The sequence below is a fragment of the Gymnodraco acuticeps genome, unplaced genomic scaffold (assembly GCF_902827175.1).
Source record: "Gymnodraco acuticeps unplaced genomic scaffold, fGymAcu1.1, whole genome shotgun sequence".
In the NCBI taxonomy this organism is placed as follows: Eukaryota; Metazoa; Chordata; class Actinopteri; order Perciformes; family Bathydraconidae; genus Gymnodraco; species Gymnodraco acuticeps.
Window position 1 is genome coordinate 117101 of NW_022990138.1, and position 14874 is coordinate 131974.

General features: G+C 40.4%; 1 protein-coding gene and 1 non-coding gene across 8 annotated transcripts in view; both read right to left on the bottom strand.

Annotated features, from left to right (window-relative positions):
• Window positions 1-14874, bottom strand: part of rhbdf1b (rhomboid 5 homolog 1b (Drosophila)) — a 54025-nt gene that overhangs the window by 10790 nt on the left and 28361 nt on the right. For 2 of the 7 annotated variants that reach the window (XM_034217141.1, XM_034217139.1), the window contains 8 exons: window positions 9013-9244; window positions 7657-7863; window positions 5335-5457; window positions 2397-2539; window positions 1999-2253; window positions 1337-1448; window positions 1131-1205; window positions 627-788 (listed from right to left, as the gene is read on the bottom strand). In XM_034217141.1, the coding sequence (XP_034073032.1) occupies window positions 627-788; window positions 1131-1205; window positions 1337-1448; window positions 1999-2253; window positions 2397-2539; window positions 5335-5457; window positions 7657-7863; window positions 9013-9244 (1309 nt within the window). Of the gene's footprint in view, window positions 1-626; window positions 789-1130; window positions 1206-1336; window positions 1449-1998; window positions 2254-2396; window positions 2540-5334; window positions 5458-7656; window positions 7864-9012; window positions 9245-12739; window positions 13475-14874 lie in introns of those variants that run through there. The other 5 variants (XM_034217145.1, XM_034217143.1, XM_034217146.1 and 2 more) reach the window with 5 other exon arrangements.
• On the bottom strand, window positions 14591-14684 carry trnai-uau. The gene is made up of 2 exons: window positions 14647-14684; window positions 14591-14626 (listed from the first exon to the last, which is right to left on the bottom strand). It is a non-coding gene; the product is annotated as a tRNA-Ile (tRNA).

Consider the following 14874-nt stretch of genomic DNA (forward strand, 5'->3'; position numbering starts at 1 on the left):
ACTTCTTACATGTTGAACTCAAATACCTGTACTTTCTACTTCTTACATGTTGAACACAAATACCTGTACTTTCTACTTCTTACATGTTGAAGACAAATACCTGTACTTTCTACTTCTTACATGTTGAACTCAAGTACCTGTACTTTCTACTTCTCTCATTTCCCAAACAGCTGGTTCCTTTAGTCTGAATGTGTGTTTGATGCGTGATCATTATTCTTTAGAGTCATTGCGTGCCTATTGATTTGAACACGATCCGTGTATCCATCATTTCCTGGTCTTCTCTAAAGAAGAGGGACCAATGGAAACGTTGTCATGTTGCCGTTGTTCAGCATGGAAACATTCATTAGCTAACAATGACATTATTGTTCTATTAATATAAAGGGAGGTCAGGTACTCTTTAAAACAGCTGCTAGTTATGGGTACTTTTTACTGAAGTACATTTCAAAGCCTCTTTACTTTGACTTGAGTAAAGAAGTTTAGCTAGTCCTTCTACCAGAGTATTTTTAAACACGAGTATCTGCACTTCTACTTGAGTAAAGGATGTGTTTACTTTGCCATCTCTGGTGGTGACTACTCTATCTAGCGTCAGACGGCTGTGATCTTTAGTGAGTGAAATGGTGACAGACCGAGCAGTCCTCCTGTGAGGTCTGCAGGCAGCCGGAGCGATCGTTCCTCACGCAGCAGCCCGACTCCCCCTCTCTGGATCTCTTCTCCTGGATCAGTTTGTGGATCTGTTCGTCTTGACGCATGCACGGAGAAAACTTTGCTCCCAGGTGGATCAGCGCCTCCTGCAGGACAGTACGGTCTTAGATGAGATCAAGTAACCCTTTATAAACCACCTGTTATGCTCATATGTGTTCATGTGAGGCATTTTAAATAGTTATTCGACACTATTATCAACATTTCTCTACTTTAGCTGGCATTGTCTATTTCAATTATGTATTCATTACTTTAAAGTAACAGTTAAGACTTCTCTTCTTCTTGCTTACTAGAAACAGCTGACTGCATAAGCATTTTTTTTTAATAAGTTGAGCCATAAATCATTGTAATACACTTGAGCTTTTCCCATGTTGACTATCATGCTTTAAAGCACAATCATAGATAGAAGATACTTAAATGAAGATACTTACTGAGCTCGGACCCACCCAGAAGTTTTGTTGTTGCACAAACTTAACGTTCTCATACACTCCCTTGTTCCTCAAAACCTCCAAAGAGACAAAGAAAAAAGCTTTATTACCAACATGCTTTGTCAACAATGTTCAGCCGAATTTCAACACAATTTGTTGACAGACAATATACCAATGCAGCTATAATAAACGCTGCTGAATAAACGTACAGAGTCGACAGTTTCATGCTGTGAGAATCCCACAGGGGCGATGCCGTAGATGGTGACGGCCAGGATGGTGATGAGCAGATGGACAAAAGTGATCCAGTAGGTAAAAAAAGGCCTAAGTGAGGCAAGGCACGTTTATTTATACAGCACCTTTCAACACAAGGCAATTCAAAGTGCTTTACAAAAATGAAAGACATTAAGAGCATTAAGAAACATATTATAACACGGCATTTAAAAACAATAATTTAAAAGCAAAGATAATAAAACATGAATTACAGTTACAGTGCAGTGTGAGATACACACACCTGAAATGTTTCGGTCTGACTCTCAATCATTGCTCACTTTTTAGCAGAAATAGTTTTCTATCACCTCACTTTCTTTCTACTTTCTTGTTTAACTTATTCCATGCTAAACGAACCCCCCTTTGGAAAATGTTAATCTGCAACCCAATATTCCGAAAATTTAACGGATCCTGGCACAATTTGTGTCGCATATACAATTAATTTGCTCCCAGACATTCATGTGGCTTGCTAGTTTTGGACCTCATCTGTAACCCCAATACACGTAGGGGACTTAAGAGAAGACAGAAGGACAATTCCTGCTTAATTATCTAGTAGATTCCCAACACCTTTATTCAAATTAACATGGGAGAAGAATTTCCTTACCTGTTATCGTCCATGTCTTCGATCTGTCTCTTGACGTAGCTGTCGATGCGCTTGCGGTACGTTCGGTTGGTGAGGCGGCCCACCATGCCGAGCCCGTACGGCCTCTTCTCTTTGGCAAACAGCTTCTTCACAGGAACTACGATCCGCTGTCCTCGCTGCTGATGGCTGCTGACGCTCACCACTTCCTGTCTCAGACGCACCTTCGGGTGAACCAGAGGGCCGTCCTTCGCCTTCCTCCATCCTCTCTCCAAAGGCCTGGATACAGGAGGCGGAGAGTGGAAGAAAACATTGATCTCTTATCTTAATATATTGATATCTTGATGTCATAAGATCTTGAGTGATAGAAAGTTTGAGTTTGTCTCCTCACAACTCCCCTTCGCAAAAAAATATAAACCCACAGCATGAGGTGACTCCTCTCCAGCTCGTTCTTATCCAGCGCACTTCCTGTAAGATCGCTCTCGTCCAGCGGGTCGATGGCGGCCTCCGATGGCGTCTCAAAAACATCGTCTGCGTAGCTCGACAGTTCATCCTGCAGGCCTTCCTACAAAGATATAAATGAAGTGAGGAGGAGTTCAAAGCTACTGCCAATATATATTCAGTTTAAAAGAGGGTAACAGGGTCGTGAAACAGTAGAGAAAGACCTTATAGACAAGTTAAAAAAGGCCAAAACAAAACAATGATAAGATATTATAGGCATTGGAAGGATGATTAATAACATTTTCTAGGTGATTCTTATTTGTAACTGAATATGCATATGTCAAATCCTCACCATTTTACATACAACAAATATTATTTAGTGCATGCAAGAAGGTGCTTTCAAGCATCAAAATAATAGACTTCCTACAAAAATAATTCACTTGTGTTTGCAGGCTCTAGAAAATAGAGATCGGCTACTTGTTGGGGATAATATTGTTCTTAATACTTAAGGTATTACTCTTAATAAGAGGTTCCGCAGCATTAAGAGCAAAACAGCCAGATTCTGCAATAGCTTTTCCCCCATGCCATCAGACTGCTGAACAAGTAGACCAGTAACATAAAGATTACATTACATTTAAAAAAATTCTTGAGAAAGCGGTCGCAAAACAGTTGTGTGATTACTTAAAAAACAATGATTTATTTGAAGATTTTCAGTCTGGCTTTAGAACACATCATAGCACAGAAACAGCTCTGGTTAAAGTCACAAATGACATTCTAATAGCCTCAGACAAGGGACGTGTCTCTATTCTTGTTTTGCTCGATCTCAGTGCTGCATTTGATACTATCGACCATGATATCTTATTGCAAAGACTAGAGCACTTCGTTGGCATACAGGGAACTGCTTTAGGCTGGTTTAGGTCCTATCTATCTGAAAACTCTCAGTTTGTACGTGTTAACTATGAATCTTCCACGCAAACCAAAGTTAGCCATGGAGTGCCACAGGGCTCAGTGCTCGGACCTATTTTGTTCACATTATATATGCTTCCGTTAGGCAATATTATAAGGAATCATTCTGTACATTTTCATTGTTATGCGGATGATACTCAACTATATTTATCAATCAAGCCTGATGAAATTAATCATCTAAATAAAATTCAAGACTGCCTTAAGGACTTAAAAACGTGGATGACCTTAAACTTTTTGATGTTAAACACGACCAAAACTGAAGTTATTGTACTTGGCCCGAAGAATCTACGAAACAAATTATCTAAGGATATACTAACTATGGATGGCATTAATTTGGCCTCCAGTGAGACTGTAAGGAATCTTGGTGTTATATTTGATCAGGATTTATCCTTTAACGCCCACATAAAATCAATTTCAAGGACCGCCTACTTCCATCTACGTAACATTGCAAAATCAGGCATATCTTGCCTCAAAACGATGCAGAGAAACTAGTCCATGCATTTGTTACTTCAAGGCTGGATTATTGTAACTCTTTATTATCAGGGTGTACCAAGAAGTCAGTCAAGTCGCTTCAGCTGATTCAAAATGCTGCAGCTCGTGTACTAACCAGAGTTAGGAAAAGGGACCACATTACTCCTGTTCTGGCTGCCTTACACTGGCTCCCTATAGAACACAGGATAGAATTTAAAATTCTTCTTCTCGCCTACAAAGCCCTTAATGGGCAGGCGCCATCTTACCTTAAAGAACTAATTTTACCCTACTGTCCTACTAGGGCATTGCGTTCCAAGAATGCAGGGTTGTTGGTTGTTCCTACAGTCTCTAAAAGTACAATGGGAGCCAGAGCCTTTTCTTATCAAGCTCCACATTTGTGGAATCAGCTTCCAGTTTGTGTTCGGGCGGCAGACACCCTATCCGTTTTTAAGAGTGCGCTTAAGACCTTCCTTTTTTATAAAGCTTATAGTTAGGGCTGATTAGATTCAGCCCCTAGTTTTGCTGATATAGGCTTAGTTTGTCGGGGGACATCTTACTTCTTCCTTCTCTCTGTCTATACTTGTGTACTCTCATGTTCCGATTAACCCAGCTTCCCCAAATGTCTTTCTTTTTGGTGTCTATATACGCCGGGATCCGGAGTCATGGATGATCCTGCGCTCCTCTGTCCTGGATCGCGAGCCCTGGATCTTGAGTCGTGGCTGTGGTCCTGGATCATAGGTCCTGGATGGATATCCTTGTGGATTCATCTTCCTATTATACACACATGCATTTCCAAACATTTGGACTACCTATGTTGCAAATGTATTATCTTTTCAATTTACACACGGCATCTATTGCACGTCTGTCCGTCCTGGGAGAGGGATCCCTCCTCTGTTGCTCTCCCTGAGGTTTCTCCCATGTTCCCTTTAAACTGTGGGTTTTCTTCGGAAGTTTTTCCTTGTACGATGTGAGGGTCTAAGGACAGAGGGTGTCGTATTGTCATACTGATATTTTGTACAAACTGTAAAGTCCACTGAGACAAATGTAACATTTGTGATATTGGGCTATATAAATAAACATTGATTGATTGATTGATTACGCTGTGTAAAGAGCACATCTTTTTTATATAGTATGTCTATTTAATTTATATGTATAGTAAGTCTTTATATTTTAAATGCACACTTTATCTTTAATTTTATCAGCACCACGTCACTATTATTTATTTATATGTACAATTTTAGCAAGTTTTTATATTGTCCTGTTCCTGTAAGCCAGTACAACGAAATTTCGTTTTAATAGTACACTCTGTGTCTTGTTGAAATGACAATAAAGTATGTCTATCTATCTATCTATCTATCTATCTATCTATCTTAATGTTCTAAAATAGTTTGGGCCCCTGTCAGTCACGGGCCCTTAGAATCGTCCTAACTTTTCACCCCCTTACGGCGCCCCTGATTGTGTGTTATTGTGTCCACTGCTCACTCTGGTGAAGAAGGAAGTGTCCAGGTCATCAGGGAAGTCTATGGTGTCGTCTTCAAAGAAACTAGGGGGCATGAAACTCCGTTTGCGACATCGCCCGGCCGCGCCGTCGCCTATCGTCCGGCCCTACGGACAAAATTACACACACACACACACACACACACACACACACACACACACACACACACACACACACACACACACACACACACACACACACACACACACACACACACACACACACACACACACACACACACACACACACACACACACACACACACACACACACACACACAACACGTCTTTATGATTATCAACGACAGACTGAAGACAATGACAGTTTATCTGGGGGAATCCCCTCCTTAATGCCAGCGTCCGGTGGCTGAGTGTGTGTGGATTAGTTCTGCACTGCTGCAATATTCTGATCCCGCAGATACAGTAGCAGAGCATTAGGTGTGTATTATCGCAGGACCATCTGCCAGTAATTCCCGCCCAACACACACTAGCAAACACTCTTACTTAACATTTATTTACATGTGCGAGTCTGTAGTACTGTAAATATTACAGCTGCGTTTAATCCACGATAAGACAAGCTGATTTAAAATGTTATGTAATGTGCCCACACACACACGGATATAGAGATGCAGCTGATCCATGCGCATATGTAAGAGACAGGGATATGTCAGAAAATAAAATGTTCTATGAATATCTAGAGGGAGAGATTAAAGAATGATGGCGTATAAAGAGCATTTGTAGGTTGTCGGATGTAGGGAAATATTCAGAGAAAATCTCACAATCTACAGGATTTAAGTTGTGATTTTCCAAGAAAATAACTTTGATATTTCCTAAGATAAAGAGACTTTACAATGATATTCACAGGAATTATTGAACTTTTATTGTTCGAAAAATCATGACCGGCTAAATTTGAGTTACGGATATCTGTGATAACATACAGACACAAATCAAAGCATCTTATTGTATTAATTATAAGGTGTTTGATGTTTTTTCATTAAACGTTTTTTAGTGTTCCGAGCCTCACAAAATGTCTGAGATTTTTCTCCCAAATATATGACTTAAATATTCAAGTCTTTATCAAAAATGTTGATTGTTTTTTCAGAATATTCCCCCCTCCTCATGCTCTGTATCTCCTTTTTTCTTGTAACTTAACAATACGCTGTCCTCTTAAAGCATGCGGGTGTTTTCTGACTAAACTCTGCATCTTAACCCTTAGATGCCCTTAGAGTGACTGGACCCTACACTCTTCCATAAGTGGGTCAAAAAGGACCCGTATTAGAATAATATGTGTTTTTATGCCATTTTTATCATTTTGGTTAAGAAAAATCACGTGTATAATATTTTGTATTATATTTTGGTTCACACTAGAAATATTTTATATTACATTTTTCACTATTTATCGTTTTAGAAAAAAAAATTACATTTTGAAAAAAACCTTTTGAACATATTGATGCAAAGATCTCCGCTATTCTGAGACCCTCGCAGTATTCACAAAACTCATCTCAAAACCCCCATCAATCCATGCCGGTTGATCAAGTTTGATAGTCCTATACCCCCCCCCCCCACCCTAACCTTCGCTTATATTGTAAAGCGATGTTGAGTCCTTGAAAAGCCCTATACAAATATAATGTATTATCATACTGACAGGTATCAGATCTTGCTGTGTAAAATAATCTTCCTGAGAGGTGTCACTTGTGATGTCGTCTGTGTGGTCTACAGTGAATGTAGTCCTGACAACAACAGGTGATAAGAATCAAAGGTTCCCATAGGATCCCATAGGAAATGCATGCGGGTCATTTTTGACCCACTTGTGGAAGCTTGGGGTAGAAATACAAAAACTACAATTTATTAAAATGTATAACATTTAAATTTAAAATTTGAATGGCATGATATCCAAAACATGTTTTTGGAGGAATAGCTAGAATATGAAATGATAAAAAAATGTAATTACAAAGATACTTCAAGAAAACCACCTCACCGGGTCAAAAAAGACCCACTTATGCATCTAAGGGTTAAAGATTTACACAATGTTATACAATGAGACCCCTGAGCTCAATCTCCTCTGTCTGTTTAAGACTGAATATGGTGATCTGCTTATTTTTTCCAGTGCCTTTAAACAGATTACAAAAACTTTTATAATGCAAAGTTAAAGCTGCTTTCATTGTGCATACAAAATAAGCACACTTCATTTCCGAAAGCATGGGCTGGCAGTAAGCTTTGAGCTGGAAAAAGGACGAAGAGTTTGAAGCACAGACTTTGCAAAGTTTGAGGTGACATTTCCTGCATAACCAAAAAAAAAAAAAACACCTTCATTAGTGCGGCTGCAGCCTTCAGACTCATGACGGCAACAGACTCTCGTTTTCGTCTTCTTGGCAGCCGGTTCAGAGCGGAGCGCGAGCTGGAAAAGGAGCAGAGGGAGGCGGTGCCGGGCGTGACGGGAGTCTGAGGGACACTGAAGCCGTCTACCTCTTCCACCATGCGGAAGGCACGACCCCGAGCCAGGGGGTCTACAATCTGCACACACACACACACACAGACACACACACACACACACACACACACACACACACACACACACACACACACACGCACACACACACACACACACACACGCACACACACACCACACAAGCAAGTGTTGGTTTAACAAAGTTGTTTTCCAATACTCTGTACTCAAGCAACATATAACAGTTAACACACAACAGCAGAAAAGTGAAAAGCAGGGATAACTCACATTGACAATAGGGTTAGATTGATGTTAGAGGTTTTTTTTAAGAGACAAAAGTGCTTAACGAGCAGGTTTTAGTAGTAGATAGATGATATTAGTAGGCCATTTCCAGTTTCAAGTAGCAACAGTAACTCTAAATGTACACCCTCACCCAGCTTCATGCTAAAAGGGTGCATGCTAGATTGGACACTTCCTTGAAACTTTTATTTTTTTTATTGTAATTTTATCTGAAATGTTTTAGCCCAAGATAACTATTACTACTGCATTACTTTAACTAGCACTTACCTATGCTAACATGTTAACTAGAATTTATAGCGAACATTTCGTTTAAAATGTCAACTTTTAAAGTGTTAAATATAAGTCCAGAGAGTAAATAAATGTCTCACAGTAAAAATGTGAGCTGCCGATTATTTCAAAAATGTTTTGTTATTACTTTTTGAGACGGTAAACACAAAGCACTGCTAAGCTATGAAAGCGACCTAGCTTGCTGGCTATCCTAGCATTACACCTTTCTTTCCGTATATTTGTTTCAATGTAGGATAGTTGTAACTAAAAACCCATTGCTGTTTACATATGATATATTTGTTAAATATCTACCAGAACTGAAGTGATCAGAACTGATTTTACTGTAACCTTTTGCAACAGATGGTAATACTAACAGTGCAAAAGTAGTTGTTAGGCCCGTAGCATTGGCGGTATTGTTAGTTTAACTAGATAAAGTTGTTATTGCCAGGTATCATGCGTGAATTAGACATTTTTGGCATGTAATATTCAAAAATAAATGCTTAATGTGTGAAAAAGACATCAATTGAACCCTAGTCAAGATGACAAAGCAGAGAGTTAAAGCAAGCGCCAAAGATCTCAATGAATAGAAAAAGTGATGGAGGAAAAGGTGATAATTGTTCCTCCATGTTTCTAACGTGGCGCTGGCCTACCCTCTGCATGCCATAGTGGTGGTGGTGGGTGTGGTGGTGGGGGGGGAGGTAGAGGGGAGGAGGGGTCTCAGTGCTGGCCAGGGACAGGTTGTCCTGGCTGTGGAGCTCCATCTCCCTCATCACCTGAGGCTTCAGACCCCCGTACAGATGGCTGCAGTGCTGCAGGCTCTTCCTCCGCCATCGCTGGGTGCTGTCGCTGTCTTTGCTCACCCCAAACCAGTCAGCCGTGCCCCTGGAGAGAGAGGGGGGCTGGTTAGGAAACAAGGGAACACTGCATACCCTCATATAGGTTTATTTTTTATTTGGGAGTGGTATATCTCAATCTTCAATCTTTATTTATTTATATAGCACATTCAAAACAACCTCGGAAGACCAAAGTGCTGTACAGGGAATACATACAATCTAAAATAACACAATGGGAGTAAAATAATAAAACAATCATTAAAAACATGATAAAAACACATACAAATGAAAACATGTTATGTTCAACTAGTATTAAAAGCCAGTGCAAAGAGGTGAGTTTTTAGCTGAGATTTAAAAGTTCAATAGCCCGGATATGAACTGGGAGGCTGTTCCACATATGAGAAATATAATTAATTCTGACTTTGCCTGGCAGCTGTTTTGTGGATTTCAGGTAGCTGTTAGGCTGTTATCCAGGGCACGATTACATACAAAAATCAACATGAATCATAGAGAACTTGCAAATGTTTCCACAGGAACAAGACATTCTTGTGACATTTCAAAGTCACAGTGGATAATGGATATCATCACTGCCATATTATGCCTAATTTAGACACTGTTATATTGAGAGTGAATGGAGCAGCAACAATGTTAGAAACGCCCTGGTCGATCCTAAATCCATTCGGAAAACAAGCATTTTTAAAGTTGTTTTCTTGTTGTGTTGTAGAAAGATCTGTAAAAGCATGAATTCAGCCTTTTTACAGCTTTGCATCATGACGTTACTTATGCCCCCTTGTGCACCATTTAATGCAATTAAATCAAATCATAACAAAGTCATGACCATGAATGGGCTTAACCAAACTTTCATGTCACATGTGTTATAAGAATCACATTGCTGAAGTCGTTGTACATTTGAATTGTATACATAATCTGTTGAAGCCTTGAACAAATCTTGACACACACACACACACACACACACACACACACACACATACCATGTATACATCACTTCAGGGGACATTACATTGACTTACATGCATTTCCTGGAGACTTATCCGAACCTTAACCATAACCAACACATGCCTAACCCTAACCCTAAACCTAACCAAGTCTTCACCCTAAAATTAATGATTCCCCTCATGGGGACCTCCAATTTGTCCCCATAAGGGAGGCGAGTCCCCACACGTGACTGTGTAAACAGATGTAGGTCCCCACAAGTATAGTAATGCTAGGCCACACACACACACACACACACACACACACACACACACACACACACACACACACACACACACACACACACACACACACACACACACACACACACACACACACACACACACACACACACACACTGAATATTCTCGGGCGCATTGAGCCGTAAATCCCTCAAGATTAGCAGAACAAAAGGATGATTACTTGATTGATGCAGCTGCTTGTTGGGGATGTAAAACTTGTTAATTGGTTCATTTGATGATTGTTTTCTTTTTACACTGATGAAGAGAACCATAGCAGTAGAAAGTCAACGAGCATCTGCAATCTTTAAATGTGGAACACTCTTTTTTTTATGACACTAAATAGAAAGCCAAAATGCATGGTTTCATATAATTAAAAAATATTGCAACTTTGACCAGTTTGATTTATAGAATGGTTTTAATTTTAACATCCCAAATCAGTTAAAAATGTAATCTGGATTACAGTTCAGTAGTTAGATATTGAAAAATCATCAGCACTATGATCAGATCGGGTTATTAACGGTGTTTTGTGCAACATTTACGACAAAAAAATCTTCCTTTTTCCAGTCCCCTTCTAGCATTTTCCTTTCTCTTTCATTGTGACTGTGATTGTATGGATGCTACCAATCAGCTTAAAGAGCCTGAATAAAAGATACTGTCTTGATCTTAACGCGACCCACTGCCCTCAGTTCAAGCCTTCGTTAAAAAAGCAGATGTTGCTTCTTCAGTCCTGCACTTCATGGCTGTGTTTCTCATTTAAACTCAATACATGTGCATAGAGGTCCTCTTTTGAAACAGTGCCTGAGTGCCAGGCTGCGTGTTAGCCGACCGGCGGGGGAGGCCACGGTGGGGGAAATGTTTGGAGAGCAGGACACTCGGAAATAAACACTCATCATCAAGAGAGATGCCAGCTGGGGAAGCCTTTTAAGGACGCACAGGGGCAGGAGGGAGGCGGCGCGTCCCTGATTGATGTCCTCCCAGAGAGGAAGGTCTTTTAGAAAGAAGACAGGTTTGGGAAGGCAAAGAGAATCAGACTGAGAATGGATGAAAAAAGCTCAAAGACAGATGACGTTTGTTTATGGGCTTGTTTAGATAAGCAGGTATGTGTCTCTGTGTGAGCACATGCACCGTCAAGCATGCAGGTCATATTCGCCCACACACAACAAATAAATACAAATACTCCCGAGTGCTTGACGACAGCACAGATCCATCACACATAAAAGATTAAAACTAATGTTAAGCCACATGAATTAGCTTTTATGTCTTCAAGGTAAGGCTGGTTCACATAGAGCAGCAATCTGATGTAATCACAGGCTTAGACAAGACTCATTTCATCAGGGAAGAAAAGGCCAAGGGGAAGAACAGAGTGTAATATAAACAAATATACAGAGAACAGGAGGATTATGAACACTATGTGATAAGTATTGAGTGTTCTCATTTGATAAATCCACTAATGAGACATGTTTGAGTATGTAAGTCTTTTCCTTTCATGTTTCCCTACACTACATCTCAGGGGTAAACATTGTACTTTTAACTCAACTACATTCTTCTGACAGCTTTAGTTACATAGTTAGTTGAAGTAGTGCTCCAAGTGCTACATCCTGTGTAGAAGCTTTTAAAAAACAACTCTTTTTACATTGGCTTTTGTTTATACTTGAGATGTGTTCTGTTCTTATGTTTGTTCTTTTCGGGATTCCCCGTGGTCTGTGTTTTGTTTTTATGTTAACCTTACTTTTCTGCCTCATGTTGATATTATATTCATATTTCTGTGGTCTTAATTTTAACTTTTGTTCTTTCTTGTGAACAGTGGCGGTTCTAGACTAATTTCACTGTGGGGGCCAGTTATTTCATGAGAGGGGCACAATAAAAGCGGGTTAAAAAGACAAAGACAGTATAAAGTAATCGTGTAAGATAAACATAAAATACAGTAATTGGTATTTGTTTTAGTACATTTAAGTTACAGTCCTTTGTGTCAGTAGTTTTTTTATTTAGAGTATTTGTTTTAGTAACTTTAAGTGACAATTTAATTAAAAAACATAAACAGTATTTGCTTTTATAAGGTAATGAACAGTTTTAATCTCCAGTGTATATCCGGGTCTCTGATTTGATTTAGTTCCAATAAATTGTAATATTGTAACCTTTTTTTTTAAGGGGGGCCACAGGTCAGTGTTACGGGGGCACTGGCCCCTGTTCCCCCCCCGCTAGAACCACCCCTGCTTGTGAAGCACTTTGTGAATTGTATTTCTGTGAACGGTGCTATACTAAATAAACGTATTATTATTACTTCTTTCCCCACTCAGCAGTACACTCACCTGTCCAGAGAGCTCCAGGAGGGGTTGAGGGTCTGGGTCATACCTGAAGAGGGGGGCATGGCCTGTGGATCTGTTTATCATCCATCATGACCAACACCACTGTCCCCACTTTAACCCCGCATTAAACCCTGATCCTCTGCAGATCACAGATACACAATCCATGAGGGGATTTCCCTGATATCCAGGCCAGCAGTACCTTGTAACATTCAGCGTTACGCAAAGAGAGGATGATCACCACATGTCCAGACTCTGAGCAACATCCCGATTAATCAAAGGTCGGAGGAAAAGCCGGCGTTTATCTCCTCGTATAGACGGGAATCTGATCCATTCGGGATGGAAATAGGACTTCCACCAGCTGGATGCACTCTCTTGATAAGTAGATGTTATATTTTCTGACCTTGCGTCCCACTTGCACAGAGAGTTCCCTGTGTGTGTGTGAGTGTGTGAATGTGTCAGTGTCTGGCAGGCCTCCCAGTTTCCCTCCTTGTGAGTTCGCGTAAAAAGGATGTGTCCTACTGGGCAAAAAAGACAGCAGCTCTGGTCCTTGTCAAACTGAATCCCCCCTCACTATTCAACGCTTTCTATCTGTCCCTGCATTGTTTATCAGGAGTGTGTCTAAACACTAGTTCGTTCCACAGGAAATGAGAGAAGGATGGGACATCACACACATTAGGAGGGAGTAGAGACAGAGGGAGGGCACTGGGACATGTCTGGACGTGACACACACATACACACACTCACTCACTCATGCAGCAGCACCAAAATAAGGTTTAGCTCCAACCCCACCTTGCTTTGCAGCGAATAGAAGTTCAAGGATGTGTGTGATCTTCATTTAAACACCTATCATTACTGAGACTGAGATAAATTATTAACTCTGTGCCTGATCTGTCAAAATTAATGGCTTCTTACCATTAGAACTCAACAAACATCCATTAACTCCTACAAAGCAGGATTCGTCAGCAAATCAACCTTCGATATACGCTTTGTTTATAAACATATTGTGGTCATTAACAAGTTCATATTTGTATTTTGTGTCTCAACTGTGACATGAATACATGCTTTAATGTTCAATTGCTTTAGGTTATTTGTTCTGTAAGTTTACCTCACCTGCTGTGAGGCTTGAACTCAAAACCTCGGCATCACTCTGCAGGATAGTGTCCCGCGCTGACCGATTGCGCCACTGGAGCTGATTGTGTGGTATGGATTAGGAAAATATCATGTTTTAAGTACTGATATGGACTGCAGTTACTCAGACTGAAGGATCAGATTAAAGGGACTTGACTTGGGAACTGAAGGAGTCGCCAGTTCAAGATGAAGAAGAAGTGCCAGTTCACCTACTGGGCACCAAACCCAGCTGCTACCTGGTGCCAGACAACGGGAACAAAGTAGCTTTTTTATAACATCAGGATGAGCCCTCTGAAGAGTTCTGTGCTCCAGGTGAGGCTTGAACTCACAACCTCTGCAGGTTACTGTCTTATAAGTACTGCTCGCTGACCGATTGCGCCACTGGAGCCTGTCAATATTCCATAATATCGTCGTAGAAATCAAAGAAACAGACAAAGAAGTCTACTGTACATGTAGCAGGTACATGTTGTCTTCTGGTTTCACATCAGAGATGCACCTGTCTGGAATTGTGGACAGCAAACACTTTTTTAAATATTTGCCCAGTACAATATCTGTAAAGAACACACATATTTTTCAATCTGCTCGATTAGAGTAGCTTTTACTGAGGTGATATTGTGTTTTTAGTCGTTGTGGTGGAGTTATAGCTACGTGAGAACAATCACAGATTTCAGCTTCTTTTTTAAACTTTCCTGTTGCCTGCAGATGTTGTGAAAGTTAAACATTAACTGCTCCAGGTGAGGCTTGAACTCACAACCTCGGCATCACTCTGCAAGATACTGTCTTATAAGTACTGCGCGCTGACCGATTGCACCACTGGAGCACAAAAATGTAAAACACATTACATGTAATTTGTTAGACGCTTTTATCCAAAGCGACTTACATACATTCAGTACAGTGGACAATCCCCACAGGAGCAATTTGGGGTGAAGTGTCTCAGGGACACAACGACATGCTGACTGCATGTTACTGGGACTCAAACTTGCAATCCCCTCATTTGAAGTCCAGCACAC